At 37.1% G+C, this 20,418-nt stretch overlaps 2 protein-coding genes across 13 annotated transcripts in view; both read right to left on the minus strand.

Moving 5' to 3' along the window:
* Nucleotides 1-201: 201 nt before the first annotated feature.
* LOC6564735 (gamma-aminobutyric acid receptor subunit alpha-6) lies at nt 202-4,579 on the minus strand. The gene is made up of 6 exons (XM_001991750.3): nt 4,392-4,579; nt 1,700-2,308; nt 1,561-1,643; nt 1,291-1,493; nt 740-1,231; nt 202-677 (listed from the first exon to the last, which is right to left on the minus strand). Exons 1-6 carry the CDS (start codon nt 4,427-4,429, stop codon nt 339-341), a joined length of 1,764 nt encoding a protein of 587 aa, XP_001991786.2. The 5' UTR covers nt 4,430-4,579; the 3' UTR covers nt 202-338.
* A 1,802-nt stretch (nt 4,580-6,381) lies between these two features.
* LOC6565056 (disintegrin and metalloproteinase domain-containing protein 12) overlaps nt 6,382-20,418 on the minus strand; it is a 37,806-nt gene continuing 23,769 nt past the window's right edge. For 5 of the 12 annotated variants that reach the window (XM_032738211.1, XM_043216108.1, XM_032738210.1 and 2 more), the window contains exons 20-24: nt 19,319-19,477; nt 19,108-19,169; nt 16,650-17,466; nt 15,023-15,379; nt 13,370-14,173 (exon numbers count right to left, since the gene is read on the minus strand). In XM_032738211.1, coding sequence (XP_032594102.1) covers nt 13,585-14,173; nt 15,023-15,379; nt 16,650-17,466; nt 19,108-19,169; nt 19,319-19,477 — 1,984 coding nt within the window. In that variant the 3' untranslated portion in view covers nt 13,370-13,584. Of the gene's footprint in view, nt 6,767-13,369; nt 14,174-15,022; nt 15,380-15,820; nt 15,852-16,649; nt 17,467-19,107; nt 19,170-19,318; nt 19,478-20,418 lie in introns of those variants that run through there. The other 7 variants (XM_043216106.1, XM_043216105.1, XM_043216107.1 and 4 more) reach the window with 6 other exon arrangements.

Below are 20,418 nucleotides of genomic sequence, written 5' to 3' on the forward strand. Positions count from 1 at the left end.
AGAATATGGAAATTTAAAAAAAACTACACTCGGCAGTCTTAAGTCCGGCTACCATCAGAATTCCGTGGTGGAACAGGAAGGCGCAAAAAACAACATATTTTCAGCAAGCCAGCAAGACAATAAATGACAACAATTTCTTATCCAAAAGCAACAATTTATTTATTAACAATAAAAATAAAAATAATTATGTGATATATGGCAGATTATGGCAGGCAAGATGTTTGCAGAAATGGAGAATGCAGAGAAAGATGTAAGGATTATGGCTATGTGTGACTTAGCGTAGGAAACGCAAATTATAAATAAGTATACAAGTCTAACGAAACATATAGAAATATAGCTTAAGCCTTAATCATGGACCAGGAGAACTCCTTCTTATACATGCCATAAGCCAACCAGTACAGCAAATTGAACAGGGCGAAGGTCATTGGAAATGCAACTCGAGCGACCCGATCAATCAGTGATATGCTATTCACATAGCTCGCCCCACGTCCTTGGACACTCTTCTCCGCGGCAGCATCACGTTCGCGCTGTCTGCGAAACTTGACGTCACCCTTGAGGCAGAGCCACATCTGACGCATCCGGGAAACGGCGGGCGGCTCCGTTTGTGTGGTACGCTCCATGGTCGAGGTATGCGACGAGAGCTTTGGGAAAATGTGTGCGGGATTCTCTTGCTGATTCTGTTTCAAGCACAGACAGCTTAATTATATATTATCAATTATAATATTATTGTGAAACTCACATTATATATGGGACAGCTGAAGGCATTGCGCTTTGGATAGGCGCCACCATTCAGATCAGCCGGTAATGGCAGCTCACAGTGCAGTGTGTCGTGGTCGGCAAAGACGAATACATCGCTATCAGAGTTGGCTGGTTCGCTGTCATCACTGGCCTCGGCCGCATCGGCAATTTCACCTGACGTGAAGCCCAACGCACCAATATCCTCCCACTCTTCCTCCATTCGTGGTATCTCGCCGCTACCCAATTTGGTGAAATAATGCACGCCGGCGAACTCGAGCAGTGTGGCAATGCAGTACAGAAAACTCATGAGCAGAAACCAGTCCAGGGCCGTGGCATACTTCACCTTGGGCAGATCGGTTCGTGAATCCAGGCTGATGGTCGATAGCGTTAGCACAGCTGTCACACAGAGACCGACACGATCGCTGGTTGCCTCACGATGTATCCAAAACGAGACCCATGACAAAACCACTATCAGAATGCAGGGCACATACACCTGCACATAGGCATTTATATGTACCATTAGCCATTAGCCATAAGGATAACATTGCCTACCTGTATCAGAAAATATCCGGTGTGTCGCTTCAGATTAAATGCCACATGCAGTACGGAAAAGTCACCCTCACGTCGTGTGGATGTGAAATTGCGATGCATCATGCTAATCAGATCAAACTGATTGAGTGTCATGCCGGGCACAAAGGAGACAGCATCGTCGTGATTTTGCCACTCATACACCAGCTGCTGATTGGTATAACCATCTGTAAGGCATTCATCTTCATTAGCGATGGCTTCAAGTCAAAAATGCAATAACCAAATAATACGCACAGCTACCTATGATGAGCGGACAGGATTGCCGATCCATTGGAAAATTCTTGAGCTCCATCGGACAGGTGGCCTTAATCGTCAAGCTGTAAAATAGAGTTTCATATTAGATATTGTCTGCAGTTGCAGCCGCTGTATGCACCGCATTGAGTAGAGTATGCCGCCATCCTGATCCAGTCGCAACAGCTTATTGGGCACGGTTATGGTGTGTATGTGTGAATGCTTGCCATTATAAAAGTAGGTGTCCGGTCGCCAGATCTTGTCCAGCATTTTGATACTCAGCGAGAGACTCTTGATGGGCCCCTGAAAGCTCAGTCGCTTGTCACGCCAATATTGGCGAAAGTAGCAGTCCATCGAGTAATCCATGTCCAGCTCCGAAACGGGTCCCATGCTGCGTATAAGTATGTTTGTCCGCACCACCGTTGGCATGCCTTGGCCATGTGTGGGCAGCTGCGATTGCTCGTAACGTTTCAGTAGATTCTCCAATATGCTGGATATATTCCGGCTCAGCATATCCGCTGATGGGGTGCGCAACCGTGTCTTTCGCACCGCTCGGCCAGACTCGAAGTGGCTTGTCTCATTCACGTGACGTCGACTGAGGCGAGTTTGGACCGGGACGGTGGACAGTGCGCGAAATGACTCGTATATGCGACTGGCCTTAAACTCGCTAGTTATCACTGGCATTTTGGTAGCTTCCATTGAAGTGCCTTGACTCCAATGCCCTTCAAGAAGGTTGAAGTAAATTAAGAAACTGCCAAAGAACCTATTATTAATATACTTTTCGCATAACACAATAAACATCAAATGGATAACATAAAATGGAGTACAGATTCTTCCCAATTATTATTTAATAAGCATTCATTTGGACAACACTGTCCAAATCTCAATATAAGAAACCCAGATAGGTAAATGGAATACCTTTTAGAGTGCAACTGAGCATTCGTAAGCAAAATTAAGTGCTCTAACAGTCAGGCAGTCCGATAGAAGCAATTTATGATTCATAACTCTGTTGGCTTTCATTTTTTCATTGTTCAACACTTGAAGTGGCTTTAGTAATTAAACACTTGAGCTGGCAATTGTAAGGCAAAAATGTAAACTTAGCAGTCAATGCGATTGCAAGATACTCCTCAAATTAGACGAATTGTCAATGTTTATAAGTATCGTCAAACACTTTAGCACATTGGTAACGTGTACTCAATTGTTACCAACTTCTATGTTCGTTAAACACTGGCAAATATTATTCATACAGTTGCCAAAATGAATCTCTTTTGCCAGCATTTGACTTTTGCGTTATGCCCAAATATGCTGACAATGGCACAGTTACAGGGTATACCAAGTGTGACATCTGCGAACAAAGCGAAAGTGTCGACGTTGACGTCAGTGGCAAAGCGAAAATAACACGAAAGTACAAATAAACGCCGTTTACAGTCAAACAATAGAATGCTCGGATAATTTGTACCGTATGCCCATGACAATGTGCATGTATGTATGTATGTATGTATCTAGGTGTGAGCTGGTTGTGTATTAGTGTGCGTATTTTGCATAAGGACAACGATTTTTTCAAATATTTTTGAAACTTAAGGTATGCCAGATTGTTGCTTAACAGATTGTCAATTGATAACAAAAAAAAAAGGAATAGCTGTCTGACCCAGAATATCCTGCAAGTTGACAAAACGAAGAAGATTCAAAGTATTCTTTAAATAAACTGAAAATACTTAAAGCTATGAAAAACTGATGGCGGTTGAATTACATCTGCTGTAAAAATGAGCAGCCGTGCTTCAAAATGCGAAAAGCAGCTCTTCACTCTTCACTTGCAGTTGAAATGATTTATCTAGTGGTTAGCCAAGTTCTGGTTAAAGAGCATGGTGCAGGTGAGCTGAGTGCTGGGATGCATCAAGTCATTTTGCGTACCACTGTGCAACGTGTGCTGTTTACTGGCCGCGGGTGGTTTGCCTTATTTCAGCTTTTGAGCCGCTTAATAATAAAAAAAAACCCGTGTAATTCAGTTCACGACCTTGCGACCGCTTCCAATGCTGTGTTGGGGTAATCTTGGCGTTTATGCGTGGGTGTCTGCAGATTTGTGACATGTTTCGATGGTGCCGTCGACGTTTACGTGTCGATGTTATGGCCCTGGGCAAGTGTTATGCAACTTTGGGTTGTCCCAACAAATGTGGCCATATGTATGAATGCTGCTGTTGATTACTTCCTTTTGAAATGCACTGTTATATTTCTTAAAATGTCTACTTAATGATATAGTGTGCATTGCCATTTCTAATAGTGTAGCTCTCTCTCTCACTTAGCATTTTGCCTCTTGTCAATCTCCGCACACTTGGCTGGAAAATGCTTGATTTGCAAAATAATTTTTGTACGTAGCATATTGTGTATGCCTATGCACACACTTGTGCCCCCTCTAATAAACACCCAAGTCCTCAAACCCACACATACACACTCACTTGAAATGTGCCACAATGCACAATAGCTTTGTTGTAAAGTTAGTATGAACTTTGAAATCAGTTTTCGGTTTTTGTACTTCACTTGTGCATATACGAATTAAGCTTAGACTGTGCCGAGAACAATGTCTTAATTGAAATTGAATAAACTATAAATAAAAAACGATAAATTGAAATATTCATGCCACATCGTGGTAAGGAAGGCAATCAACTTAAGCACACTGTCTGTGGGAGACAATATCTAAGCCGATTCCCTCGGCCCGTCCACTTGACCGCGTCTGACAGTTTTGCAGCTATTTTCAGGGCTCTAAGTGCCTATGAGCATGGGATATTGAGTGATTGAACGCATGACAAGCACTGCCCTGCATTAGGTCATTAACTTACCTAGTTAAAAATGTCAACGGTTGCCGTAACATGTTCATTGCAAAATCGAACTTCAAAATATTCAACACCCGCGACTGTTAGCTAATGATGGAATCGAGCACAGTTAGAAGTATTATTGAGAGCTTAAGTAAGTATCCATCTCAATTAGTACGGCGTGTAAGTGTAATTTCTGATTATGCGCTGACCACAACTTGCGCTCGTTGTTGCACGCTTGCCGTCTAAATCCAGACAAGGTGGCTGAGACAAGCCTAAGTCGGTTTTTGGCTATGGCTATGGCTCTGGCGGCCACTGAGCATCCATCTGGCATGCGCATAGCATCCATCAAACTATCAGTGTGCTTGCAACATGCAGTGGGATGTGGATGTGCATTACCTGCCTCGCTACTATTCCATCCATCAACCCGACATGTGACCGACATAGATCTCGCACACATTTCGGTATTTTACTTAAATATTTAGACCTACACGCACCCCAAGACTTCTCGGTTATTGTTTGTGCAACGCCCACTGCGAATTAATTATTTTTAAGAGCATTACGCTAATCGATTATACTTTTTTTATAATGTTGAACGCATATACTCATTCCTATTATGGAGTCAGACATGGAATGTTTGACTCAATAAACACTAAATTAAATTCTGTAAAAATACTTATTATTAAATTTGTAATCATCAACATATGCAGAATTTTAAATCCGAAATTCGTAATTGAAATCTTTTTACTTTTTTCATGCAATAAATAAAGATTGAATACGTTTATTAAAAATGATTAATATAATGTATATTATTTTTCTCTGCCAAGAATATTAAATAGTTATTTTACTGTCCATTTATTTTATGCAGTTTATCTGCCGAAAATTCAAAAAGAACCGCCATCTTGTGTTGATTTAGCGAGAACATTTCGTGCCCTATCGATATGCACATCCCAAAATTATCGATTTACGATAATGACGATTTAATATTAATACATGCATATATGCATATCGAAAGTAGCGATCAGGGGAGAAATGGCTTATAAGCAACAATAACAGCTTTGTTAGCTTTATAGGAATGTAGGTTTATGCATTATAAATATCATTGCTAAGAGAATAGCCAAAATAGCTCTCCAAACCGCAAACTTTTCCTTATTTAGAATAAAAAGCGTTGCTAAACATTGGTTAGCAAAACGAATCTTTATTAAATAACACATCTCTCCACCGATAGATGTAGTAGTCTAAAATCAGTTGAAATCTGGTGGAAAATATCCTTCTGTTGACAAGTAACGAGCTTCAAGGGCTTTTATAATAAAATCGGCATAGGCGGACCTTTGCCATTTCAATAAAGTCAATGGTCATACAAAATGTAAGACAAAATGTTGCTTATTAGAGGCGATTGCAGACACTATTGGATCAAATTGCATATTCATTAGCCACCCATTTAAAACATCCATATTCTTTTTTGTGTTAAGCATATAAATGGTGTTCAGTTTATTAAAAAAAAAATCTTCATGGAATCTACTGAAGGCTTATCTTTTTATCAATGGCATTCATCAGTTACTTATGAATTATGGCAGGGAGGCGTCCGTAGAGGCATCCCGTTAAAAAGTAGTCTTAAGGGTCCAAATATATCAAATATATCAATAAATTTCACAAAATTAGGATTTGTTAAAGATATAATCGTAATTTTGTAAAAATAACTAAATTTTATACTATATATATTATATATTTATGTGTATACCAGAGAGAAGTACAATTGATAAGCAACTTAAGACAAATCTTCAGACAGATCATCTTATTTATGCTCTATATTATAAATATTAAATGTCATACTTTCACTTTTCTCTCTCTCTCGATCTCTCTGTCTCTCTTGTTTTCATTGATATTGCTTCGGTTGGCAATCGAGTCATGACGGAGTCTTTTGCCGTGTTAAAATTCTAAGGGGAGAAATTAATATTGATCACCAGCTGTTCCGCTGTTTTTTTAAATATTTATTTATACATTTAATTTTCTGTTTCGTTTATATATATATATATATATATTTCTTCAGACTTTGTGTCTGTGTGAAACTCCAAAGTGCTGCAAGCCCCTGGCGGTTATTCCACATATTTTGGCACTCAACAGAAATTCGCAAATACACCCAAAATGTAAATATATATGTACAACTGTCCAAAATGTAGCTCCAAATAGATCATCGAGTACAATTAAAAACTAATTGAGAAAGTTTTAGCAAATATAGCGTTCTATTGTTATCATTCTTATCACATCAAAGCCAAAATGCTCAACCAATTATTTGACGAATTACATTTTTTGCGGTAGTGCCGCCCAAGCTCGTAGTTATTAGTGTAAGCCCAGCGTCAACTGCATTTGAAATATCTCACTGAGATACTTAGCGATAGTATCTGAAAGTAAAACAAAATGTGATATTAGCGAGGCCAGTTTCAAAAATTCATTTCATTCAATTTATTTATAGCCCTGTGTCTGAGATGCGTCCTCGCGTTAACCCTAAACTCAAGCCAAAACAAGCCTTGGTTGTCTGGTGCGTCAAATCGAACTTATATCATTTTCATCTGAGTATATATATATATATATATATTTTTTCTCCTGGCTATTTCCAATTTGATATCCAATGTTAAGTATAGTTTTGCTTTTGCTTCATGTCATCTAAATCCCAGCTGGGGTTTTCATAAGATTCTTAGCTTATTTTTATCTTGTATTACGATAAAAAAAAGGATAAGAAATTTGTTTTTTCTGGTTTAAATAAAATTTCTATATATACAAATATTTAATATTTTGCCAGGAAAATTATATTTTCAAAATAAAGTTTGTCGCACCAGACAGTGAAATTATAATTAATGTATTAGAGTAACTATATCAAGCATATATATATATATATATATAAAGTTATATGTTATATATATATATATATATAACATATAACTTTATATATATATATATATATATATATAACTTTATATTGTGTGATGTGTGTGTGTATTATTATTGGGTGTTTCAATGTGTGTGTACTTGCACACGCATGCATATTACAAAAAAAAAATGTATATATGTACATGAATGTGTACAATCACCATAAAAATGCTTGTTCTCTCCACAGACGTATGTCATGGTATCTTGCAGACAAGCATGAATATGACTATTGAGGTTGAATGGAAATATGTATGCACTTAATGTTTGTATATATAGAAGTATATCGCTACGTGAATGTGTTTAGCACATAGTTTGTACTTTTCATGTACTCCCGAGACTCTTGGAAATATCGATGTGGGTACTCAAGTATATTTGTCAGATCTTTTTGAATCCGACTCCCTCACCCAATTCTTTGTCAATAACATACTTACTTACTCGTATGTTTGCATGTACAATGGTAAAAGAAATTAATTGAAATCTTTTTAAAATAGAATACTATAAGACGGAGAAGTGATAAAGAAGTGAATTGAAAATATATATAAATCAGATAAATTAGTGTGTGAAGGGTAGAGTCGACTAAAACTTATGATTTAAAACAAAAACCAGATAGAAATTAATATAAAAAAAACGGAGTCTTACATTAGAATGCATGTTCTTGTACATATGCACGTTTTGTTTAGTACAGTGAGCTATCGTTATCATATATTTGTATGTGTAAATGTGTATTGATACACACATACATACAATGTACGTATGTACGTGTCTATAGCAAAATATTGTTATTTGCTAGATTGGTAGTAAAAACATAAAAACATATACATTTATTTAATTTTGATCTTTTTTTGCTTTCATATTTTATTTTGTAATAAATTTTAATTGGTTTTTGAATGTTGTGGCTGTTTTTTGTTTTTTCTTTTTTTTTGTTGGTTTTTGGTTTTTGGTTTTTTTTTTTATTCTTTGTTGTATTGCGCTTACTATTTATTTTATATGTTTACTTAAATTATTTTAGACCACATTATGGACCATTTTATCCAATTGGCGTCTTACAGCTAAGTTGTTATTTTATTCTCCTCAGCCTCATACATATGCACGTATGTGTGTATCTATGTACATATTTTATTAATGACTTCATGGGGTGAAGCTCCATTCAATTCAGTTGTTTTGCTTTTATTTTTTATTTAATTTTATTAACAGTTAACAGTTCTTTAGAAATTGTCTCAAAAAGTTTATTATAATGAACATTTTCCTTCTCTCCGATATTGTTGCTTTTCTAATTTTCCTTGACAAACATACGGTGTGAGTGTGTAATGTGTGTGGTGAGTGTGTGTTTTTATTCATACCAAACTTCAAATGGATCACTTAGCGATAATTTTATATATATATATATATATGTATATGTGTACATACATATGTTCGTAAGTGCCAGTATGAACATACATACATACATACATATTCATATATAAATTGCAATATTCATCCAAATGCCGATGATTTCGAAATGCTCAATTCCATTTAAACAATATACATATGTATGTATATATTTATTTAAGTACATATATTGATTTTGTACTGCCATTCAAATTATTAAATACTTTCGATCTTGCTAGTGGTTATTTCATTGATACTATTTGAGAGTTTTGAATATTTGCATTACATTTTCTCGAGTAACGCACAAAAGTGCAGCGTCGAATGGAAACAATTGAAAACTTTGAAAAATTGAATGAGCTTGTTTAATATTTAAGGAATCAGTACTTTCACAATGGTTTTTGGTTCTATATTACGATACGTGTTATGTGTTAGAGCTTTGATCTTTTTCAAAATTGCCATTTAACATTTACGAGTTTTGGCTACAGTTTTTAAATATTTCCCCTACGTTTGCTGCACTGTATAGCGTTGACTAGTTAAACATAGAAATTAACTTCTGATCTGGTTCGAGATCTAAGACATACAGAAAGATAAGATGATTAAATTCATAATGAAATGAATATATGAAGACAGTTTAAATTCGTTATTCTTTTGAGCGACAAGCATTTGGAATCCGAATCAGAAGCTCGTTCAGATTATCGACAAGACAAAATCTAAAGGCCATCAGAAGCAGTTTGAGTTAAGCACATACTGTTGATATGCGATATGTGAATTTGAGTGTTTATTATTTTTTGTTATTGTTTTCTATCTTTCTCTTTTGGTTTTTTGTTTGATTTGTTTTTTTGTTTTTTTTAGTTTTTGTTGCTTTTATTTTGGACTAAGTATGTGTAAGTTATACGTACATAAGTATTATTGCATAGAGGTTGTAGTGCAAGAGTTAGTATGCTGTTCTGTATGTTCTCATCTATGTATTGCGTGATTCTGTATGTGTGTTTGGTGTTAAGTGTTAAGTGTTAAGCATCCATTGGCATATAAATTCATGTTAGACTCTGGTTGTTGTTAATTATGTTACTTTTGCTCGTCAACATTTTGGCAAACTGCGATTTAAGCTTGATCTCTAAATAACATTCAATGATTTCATTTTTATTCATTTTTTGTTTTTAATGTCCTGTGTACCGTTTCTTACTTGTAAATGTCAAATTCATTTATTTAAATAGTATTTAACCTATTTACTGCTTGTGTGTGTATGTGTGTGTGTGTGTTTGTGTGTGGGTGTGTGTGTGTGTATGTGTGTGTGTATATAACAATAGCTTTAATCAATCTATCTTAGATAATATCATATTTAGCAGTTCCGACTGCACTTGTCACAATAAAAACCAATCAATATCATTTTGAAATTTACTTACATGGCTAAGAACTTATCTATTACAATATGTTAGTACGTATGTACATACATGCATAAGCAGGTGTAAAATAACACCCACAAATAGGCATGCATGTAGGCATGTACACCTGTACACACACCTTGAATCAATGTGAGTCACATGCTACCTTATGTCTAAACACTTACGATTAAAATACAAATTTTGTATTTTTTGTTCAAGTTTGCATGTTATGAAATAGATTCCGCAATGTATTGATTTCATGTATTTGTTCATTTACATTGCACACACTTAAAAATGTATTTTTTTATATGCAATTGTATTTAACACATAAACATCTTTAGTATACGAGTATGTGAGTGTTTATCTGTGTGAGTGTGGGTGTGGTATGTGGGAGTAGGTGTGTGCATGTGTGTGAGTGTCTGAGTGTCCGAGTATGTATTCGTGTTGCTCGTAAGAGTACTTAGTGTAGGTATGCTTGCATGAACATTGTATTACTTTTCACATTATATATGCACTTATAGAAGCATACTATGTAGGTGCATATTTCTTTGTTTGCCTAACCACAATCTATTGACAACATACATATTTGATTTTTATTAGTGCACCAACTTTTGGTATTTCTGGTTATTTGTTTCAAATTCTTAACGATGTGGCTGGCTATGCCAATGCCTTTTTCCAATTTTCGTGCACACAGTACAGACAACTACATGTACGTACATACATACATACATGTACTATATGAAATACGTATCTATATACATTTTAAACTGGATAATTCGACATTCATTCACTGTTGTAAATCAAATGGAAACAAAGTGTGGCACATTACACAAACAATTGTTTTGATTTCTATATCTCCGTTCGATTTTGCCCGTGGTATGGTTAGTTAATTCTATGCAGAATACAACTTCAATCTCTTGAAATCATCGAAAACAAATTTCAAAGGAATAAAGCAATTTTGTGTGATTATGTTGCTTTGTGCAAGACTTGGGCGAACTCGCCTGGCATCAATTTAGAAAGGAGTTAATATGGGTCATCCAAGACAACTCAGCTATAGTCAGAGTGAACGATGGCTATGAGAAGGCCATCGAAGGCACTTTCTTTATCACCTTTAAGAAAGTCGATATTATCAATGGCATCTGATTTGTAAATCACCATATTATCCAGATAGACGCCTGGCTCAGCCACTTATCCTTGAGCAAAATCCGAAAATATTTCAAAAAGGTCATATTAATTTTGGATAAAACAAAAATATAGTGACTTCGCCATTGGCTTTGTTATTAGGACGAGATAACTCCGGAAAGGTTTAACCTGTCAATATCTAAACAAAATTCCTCTTTGCCAAGACAGCAATAAAGTCCAATGAAGCTCGTTGTAGATAAGGAAGTAAGTCGTTATTTCAGGTGACTTACATTTTGGGACTTATAATTATCTACTTATAATTGACATTAAGAAACAATTACGCGAATGTGAAAGAGGCTTCTTAGCTGAAAACACGTATAAAATATATGTATGCATCTGTATATAATGCATACATATATAAATACATATGTAAATGCACATACTTATAACATAACACAAAATATTTATATATATATACATATATATATATATATATGTAAATATTTATTTCATCAGTATTTTTATAAAGGAATGTGTTTTTGTTGCATTTCATTGGATTCTTTGATCTACCACTAACTATTAATTTACATATGCAAACATGTATTTTCTTCTTTTCGTCCTTTTTTTTTAAACTTTGACATGCCTTTTAATTTGAGCACTAACAACATTTACTAGCTAAAAAAAACTTTGTCCCATCTTTAACCAACATTCGAGTAAGCACTTGCCATGGTATCTACAAGTTTGCATATAGATGTCCCTAAATGCTTATGAATGTATGAATTTTTATGATCGTTATATATTTTGTTTAACTAATTATTCCACTAGTAATCAGCTAGTGTACAAAACCAAGTATTATTCAACGCCTTGCCAGTAGAGATCATTACAGAAAACATTGAAATCAATCTTTGCATAAGAAAACCAGCTGGCAATCCATGCGTGCAATATGAAATTTGTAAATTTGAGTGACAATCGATTTTTTGACGATTTTGCTTTGCTGGAGGAATGAAGAGCAAATCATGAACAATGGTTATGGTTTAGTCAACCGGCAAATGCTCTACCAACAGTTTATCGCATGATCAATTGATGAATGTTAACGATAAGTGGCGAATTTTTGGTATGTATGTTGTATGTCTATAATTGTTCTTGTTACAAATGTTGCTTATCTTTAGTCGTTTAAACTGTTCTTATCATATTAAAATTTATTAATCTTATGATTAGGGTTATCCACTGGGTTATTCAATGTGAACTGGCGGCACTTTGCCACAAAATCTATCAGTCGTTATAAAAATTTGCTCGATCAAGGGTAATTTTAGCAGCACATGACCCAAGTGCAATAGCATCTCTAACGGCATATTCAGAGGTCATCATAAAAAATGACATGCTTATTATGTACACGGTCTAGCGATTTGAGCTACAGAGATCAAACTAAGTAAAAACGCTTTAATTCCAATCGACTTTGAGAGAGATAGAAAAGGTAAATACTGAATTGTCTTTTCAAGATACACATAATACTCGTTCACCTTTTAGGTTTTGAATGGAATCTGAAGACCATCGAATGTGGTTTCAAAATAAACCATTTAATTATCGATTAATTCCCAGCTCTGGTTTGAATACACAAATACATGCACAAATGTATGTATTAATGCATAAATGTATGCATATACATATATGTGTAGGCATACAATTATTTACAATTATTACATTTACTAGAAGTATATTGAAATGATCAGGCGTCGCCGGGGCACGCCTGAGGTACTACGTATGTAATTAAGTATAAAAATTCTTATGCATAATTCACATGTAAATCCAATACGTGCATGTATGTATGTCTGTATGTATGTACATATGCATGAAATATTCATATGTATATTCATATGAATGTATTCATATTGTATATATATATATATATGTCTGTATGTATGTACATGTGTGTGTTTGTGTGTGTGTTTTCGTGTGTGTGTGAGCGGCGTAAAACCATATCTTTAATTTCACATTTATCTCATCGTACATATCTAATTATGTATGTATGCATGCATAGTAAGTATACTTACTGGAATGTATGTATGTATGTATGTATGTATGTATGCATGAATGTATGTATGTATGTAAGTATATACGAGTATGTAGGCTTTTTTCCATATTATGTTTCCGTTTGTCTTTTTAATATTTATTTTGTTTTTTTGTTTTTGTTTTTGTGTTTTTTTTTTTTTTGGTTTCTTTTGGTTATTTTTTGTTTTTTAAACTATGTAAGCATATGCTAAAGTACAGCGAGTACTAATAGTCTGACAGAATCGTATGATTTGAATGCTTGCCTGCCTCTGCCAGCGCCTGCCAATCGGGATTGGCTAGAAAATGGTGCAGCTTTGTGGTAGAATGCTGGCGGATTGGGGATGCGGGTGAAGCTAAAGCTGTTTGAACTGTCAATGCTTATATTCCGGGTAGCAGCCATTCTCGATTATTTGACCGGATTGACTGTTGTTGCTGCTGCTGGTATCGACTGATTGTTGCTGAAGCTGCTGCTGCTGCGGCTGCTGATGATGAAGCTGATATTGCTGATGCTGATGCAATTGCAACTGGTGAAGTTGCAATTGCTGTTGACTTATGGCTGCCGTGTCTGCCGATTGTGACTGCAACGTGCGGCGTGTAGGTGGCTGGATAACACTTCCACTGCTTTCCGTCTCCGTTGAGGGTGGCGAGGGGTAGTAGTCCCTCTGACTTACATTTATACCATTTGGGACGACTGCCATACCCATTATAGAGTTGCTGTTGGCTGCCGCTGCCGCCGCCGCCGCTGCTGCCGCTGCGGAGGATTGATGATCGCCGTGGTGCTGGTGCGGATGCTGATGGTGCATAACGTTGTTCGTTGTAGCTCCCGATATGGGCGCGACGCCGCTGGATGGTTGGGAATCCGACATTGTGCCGGATTGCGGCTGGTCCAATACCACGACGGATACCACATCCTCACTCGCCCACCGGGCTAACTGTTGTTGAGCTTGAATAAAGTCATCACTAGAAAATAATAATCGTAACAGGAACAACGGTACATGGTAAGAACACAAGGGGGGCTCATCAGGACTCAGGACCTTAGGCTGGGACTGGACTGCAGGTAGGTACATTGACCTCTCTTACGCTGGGCAGCAGATCAAAGCACAGTCGAAACTGAACGGATGATGGCAACCATTTATTTGGACCTAACTCAAACAAATCAAACCGCACGAGCCAAGGGAAACATATCAAATTGCACCACCTACTATATAAATACATATATGCATTTCGTAACGTGCCTAATAACGTGCTAAGAATCCACAGATCGGTTCAGAGGTATATTGTACAAAAGACCATACGATTCTAAGTAATTCAATAGTCTTTGATTGTACAGACATAGGTGTACCTATATTTATTAATGAGAAAAGAACAGAATTGCGATGGTGCGGATCGTCTAGGAATAGGCCAAAGCGGGTCGAACTGTTAAATATCTTTGTATGCACTTTGTGAATGGATTGATTGAAATGATAGAGAATATTGAAAAAAAAAATCGTTTTCTACGGAATAAAATATATATGGTACAAATGTACCAAAACGGCTAGATTCTTTAGCCGGCTAGTTAAACGCAAAACCCTTTCGTATTTCCTCTCAAAAATAACACAGAAATGAATGCAAGCCAATGCATTAGCCACGATGCATGGCTAAGAAACCATTGGCTGCATAATGGAGAGCCAGTAAAGAGTTGCGATGGGCGGATGGTTACGTAACATGGTTGCTTTGGTTGCTAGGAGGCGACTGAGGCGACAGTGGCATATATGTATATATATATATGTACATATGTATGTATGTAGGTTGTGATTGGCGGAGACTTACCTCTCACTCTCGGGCGTCTCCTGTGGATCGAGTCGTGTGTCGAGCGCGCCGCGCTCATGGTGATCAGCGCTTTCGTATATGCCCTCATCATCCTGGTGCAGATGCGTGTGCGACGAGTGGTGCGATGAGTGTGGGCCGTGTGTGGCATGGCCATGGGCATGCGAATGGTGCGTGTGGTGTCCGAATGCGTGCGGAGAGTGCGACGGATGCGTTGTGTGTCGGCCAGTGGGCGCCGGCTGGCGGTAACGTCCGCCATAGGCAAAGCGCGGGTCCTCGTCAGAGCGGGGCCGACAACGGCTGCTGTAAGACGGGTGGATTGTAGCGGTTTTCTGAGTTTGAGCTGCTTGCTGATTCGAGCTGGCGGTATCGAAAAGCAAAGAGCATTCACAAATTTCTATAAATTTAGCTTAAGCGCAATAAATGTATAAGGCATAATGGGATGGGAATTGGGAGAACGAACGAGAACCGATACCGAGACCGAGACCTAGCTTAAGACTATAGACTATAGTCAGACAGTTAACGACAACGTTTTCACAGAACCAATAAAAAAAAAAGATGTGAAAAAAAATATACTAATCAAAATCGAAAATAAGTTTTGTATGACTTTCTCGAATGGACATTCGTCGAGAGGCAAGCTGTGAAACAGCGAGTCCTATTTTGTATTCTGTGTAGCTGACATTATGTACATAGATGGAGGGTCCATGGGTCCATGTGCGAACCCTGGGCTTGTTTCTTATTTGAGGGGTTTTTGGGTTATTTTTGATTAATTGTGGGCGTGCCAACGTATGTGAAACCAACCTTTATCACACAAGATATTCCAGTCTGAAGCCTGCAAGAAATGCGAATAGAAAGTTGCGTTGGCTAATGTTCGGTTTAAATAACTGCAGTCCAAACGGACAACAGCAGCTTAGTACATGCTCATCTGGCTTTGTTGATGTGTGAGTGTGAGTGTGGTGTGTCTCTGTGTTGTGTGTATGCTTATGCGATTGTTCCAGTTGTTCTATGTTGCAATGTCTGCAAATGTTGAATGTTGAATGTTAAAGCCATATACAATTTACGCTAAACCATTAACAGTGTGAAGCAATTGAGCTACAGTTATCAGGTTATAGAGTTTCTTACTTTTAAATAGTAGTAGTATAAGTTGAACTGGGTGACAGATAATACGAGTACAAATAATAGTTATAAGACAAGCATATTTTTGTTTTTTTTTTTTGTTTTTTTTTTTTGTTTTTTGGTACTGGCTATTTAAGTATTTAAGTACTTTATTGCATACTTTTCGAATCGCAATCAATGCACACAGATGTTGAGAGCATTCAACAAATTACGAGTACGAGAACGAGTACGAGTACGAGTACCAGCAAATCCTACTAATAGTCAAACAAGGTAAGAGTATGTGTTGGTCGGTTTGCGTATAAGTGTGTGTGTGTGTGTGTGTATCTGTGAGTATATTAGGTATGCATGTATGCAAAATAAATGAAAGAGCTATGCATGATAAGCTTGTATCGGGTTTATCGGACTCGGCGGTAATTTTGTATCTTTTTGGGCTGAGGAACTTGGGTTTCTTGGGATGACGTCGAAATAATATCGATATATCAAATTCGAATTCGAATACGAATGCGAAACTAACCCTTGCGAGGACTCACTACAAGCGGCGGAACTATCTAATCTATAGTGACGATCGCCCTCCGTTTCCGACATGCGTATGTCTTCGGAGCCACTGGGGCTCATGTGACGCGACGAGTGATGCTCCAGCTGCCGGATGAGGTCCTCCAGATTGCGTATACGCAGCGGCCCAGTTGATGGGGCATCATCCTCATCAGTTGGCTGCTGTTGCAGTGCCATTCCAGTTGGCTGATGCAATTGATGTTGCGATCGATGATGATGCATCAGTGCACCGCCATGGCCAATGGCATTGGTTACGCCAACAGAGCCACCAACACCACCACCAATACCGCCACCCACACCCCGTACGCCGCTCAAATCAGCGCCCAGGGACAAGCCGCCTAGGGCGGAGCCACTACCATCTAGCAAAATGGCGTGGGCGGCGGCACTGTCGCAAATGTTCTCGCGCGAGCTCGACTTGGAGCCGCTCGCCCGTTTGTACGGCTCCACAGAGTAGGCCAGCTGGGCGCTGCCGCATTCCTGCAGTGTTTTGCGTAACATTTCCTCACTCAGGCTGCCGCTGCCAACTGGTGTGTTGCCAGTGCCGGTGCCACGATGCGACGCCGCATTACGCAATGCCTCCAAAATGTCTTCGTGATAACCGTTGAGCGATTTAAGCGTGCGCTCCACTTCTGAAGCGGCAGCACCACCAATTGTGGATGTCTGTGTGCCATCCTGTGTAATCAGCTCAAGATTGTCCGACTGGCTGTCATCGCACCACTTGTCTTTTAGCTGCTCGCCATGCACAAGTCCATAGCCATGCTTCTTCAGTATGCCCTTCTCTGCGGTGTCCAATCATAACCAAATCGATGGACGAGCCGTTCCAATGTACATGCAAAAGAACATACAAATGTTGTAGAGTCAGACAGCAGAGAGAGCTGAGTAGTTGTAGTTGTAACAGTAGTAGTAGTAGTAGTAGTAGTAGTAGTAGTAGTAGTAGTAGTAGTAGTAGTAGTGGCAGTTATAATAGTAGTAGTCGTAGTATTAGTTGTAGTAATAGTAGTTAAAATAGTAGTCATAGTATTAGTAGCAGTAGTAGTAGTAGTAGAAGTAGAAGTTATAATAGTAGTAGTAATAGTAGTAGTAGTAGTTGCAGAAGCTGTTATAATAGTAGTAATATTACTACTAGTAGAAGTTATAATAGTAGTAGTGGCAGTAGTGCTACTAGTATTAGTAGTAGTAGTAGTAGTAGTAGTAGTAGTAGTAAAGAGATAGTAGGGATAGTGCCGCAAAGATTAATCACTCAATTCCAATAAATTGATTAGTTTAAAACTTAAGTCATGGCTTTACTCCATCTTATTCTTAGTTGATTATTAATATCTTCAATCGGTAACATTAACATATTTTTATACGTATAAATCTGTTTTCTTAAATATTTAGTTAAAAAAATAATAATTTTCAAATACAGATTAGCCTCAATATATACATAAATATTTGACGTTGAGATTATCCATTATAATTATCGTTTCTAGTATCAAGTCTGGCTCTTCTTTCCTTGATATATAGATATACTCTAGAGCTGTTGATTTTAAAAATAAATCTACTAAAAGGTAAGTATTTTCCTGTGTATTATCGATTATCGTCGACCTACCTCTAATATATTCTTGAATATCAAAACAAAGATTTCAAAAATGACTAGCTATATACTACTTATACTGGCAGAGAATACTCGAGTATTATAATTATAAGAATACATATACTTATTTTGCAATCTTACAAGTTCTTTTAACTATTTCGAAATGCAAGAACCATTTAAAAAGGACACATTAATTACGAAAACTTTGGGACGTTGTAAAAATTGCAGTTAGCTAAGGCATACAAGCTCTTAAAGATAATAACAAAAACAAAATAATTTTCTAAAGTTTTTCAATGCAGCATAATGCAATTGACAATAAAAATATGTCTTATGACAAAGACAAAAGAAATGTTTATGTGTACGGTGTGTGACTAGCTTCATATTAAATTACGACCAACTGGTTCTAAAAATCCTTAAAATCGGCTTCCGAGTGGAACCAATGCAAAACTTGTATTGTAAGTATTATAGTATTAGTATTGTGTGTGGGGCAACTATCTTAAGACTACAAATAAATTGAAGAACGTATATAAGTTGATAGTATTTAAGTATATATATATATATAGTATAGCAATATTATTTGTATATAGCTGCAACGTTAACGGGAACGGCAAAGGCACTGCATTATGTATAGTAAGTTTATATACATACTAGTTAAGAACGTCAATTACTTGGTATACCTATGCATAGCAATATGTTATGTTTACGATATTTGAAGATTGTGTGATTGTTAAATAGTATGTACTGGTATTGGTATTGATATTGATATTGGTATTGGTATTGGTATTGGTATTAGTATTGGTATGATGACCTCTAGCGCATGAAAATGTTTAGGGAATGTTGTATTAACCTGCATGAGATTGGTCGTCCTCACCACCCGTCGTATAGCGACGTCCGTGTAAGTTCTTATCCCTGCATGAAATCGAAAACAAACACAAAGCAATTTCGATTGAACATTTTATAAAATATATATGCTTAAATGCTACATGGCATGTACTATGTTGGCAAACAAATAAATAATTGGGGTGTCGGGCATAGTGCAGAAATGCGGAAATGCTCACCTGAATCCGGCCTGATTGGCGTACACCAATTTGCTGGAGCCATCTAAGGATACCTCCTCGACGGAATGATGGTTCGGCGCGGTTGCCGCACCGCCATAACCCTTGGGGATGGGTTTCTTTGAGAACGGCGGATCGTACTTAAGGGTGGTTGTCTTGCGTCTATGTTCATGTTGATATCGACGTCAGAGTTTTTTTGGTTGTTGTTGTTATTGTTGTTTATTTTATATGCGTTATATGTATTTAATTCATAGGTTTGTATACACACAGGGCACATACATGTATATATACACATATGTATACATACATATATATATATATATATGTATATATATATGAATATATATGCATATATAGAGGTATACATAATTGTTTAAAGCGTTGAATGGTGCGTATGATTTGGATTTATAATTCGTTATGAAATTATTTGTATTCGATTATATACAAAGTTATTTCGATACGTTTGGCATGGTCGATGGATTGAATTTGGTCGTAGGTTGGTTGATTGATTTGTAAGTTGGTTGATTGATTGATTGATTGGTTGGTTAATTGTTTGATTGGTTGGTTGGTTGGTTGGTTGGTTGATTGAGATACGAAAATACACATATTGCATATTGCATATGTATATTCGTGGTGTATGGGGGCGGAGGAATGCCAACATACACACACCCATACAGACAGACAGGCACACACACACACACATACACACAGGCACACAGGCACACATACATGGGCAGGCAGATAGATCAATCACGCAGACATTCACACAATCAGATACGTTCGCGCCGTATTTAAGGATATGGGTGTGTGTACAGAAGACACGGTGTTTGCACACGTAAATTTGTTTGTTTGATTTGAATTTGGATTTTGTATTTTGATTTTGTATTTTGATTTTGATTTGATTTTGGTTGATTTTGTTTTTGTTGTTGGTTCGGTTTTGTTGATGTTGTTGTTGTTATTGTTGTAGTTGTTGTTGTTGTTGGGAAACGAAAGGTTATGATGAGATTCTTGATTAATAAAATGCTCGTAAAATTGTTGTTGTTCTTGTTGTAATTTTTTTTTTTTTTTTTTGTTTGTCGTGAAAAATAAAATTAAGTGCCACA

The sequence above is a fragment of the Drosophila grimshawi genome, unplaced genomic scaffold (assembly GCF_018153295.1).
Source record: "Drosophila grimshawi isolate 15287-2541.00 unplaced genomic scaffold, ASM1815329v1 contig_848, whole genome shotgun sequence".
NCBI classification, from domain to species: Eukaryota; Metazoa; Arthropoda; class Insecta; order Diptera; family Drosophilidae; genus Drosophila; species Drosophila grimshawi.

Excerpts from the sequence above, each read along its gene's own strand:
- LOC6564735 (XM_001991750.3), bottom strand. The coding sequence starts at position 4,429 with ATGAACATGTTACGGCAACCGTTGACATTTTTAACTAG. Across the intron at positions 1,232-1,290 it reads CCGGATATTTTCTGATACAG|GTGTATGTGCCCTGCATTCT; the intron begins GTAGGCAATGTT and ends GCCTATGTGCAG. Across the intron at positions 678-739 it reads TCAGCTGTCCCATATATAAT|AATCAGCAAGAGAATCCCGC; the intron begins GTGAGTTTCACA and ends TGCTTGAAACAG.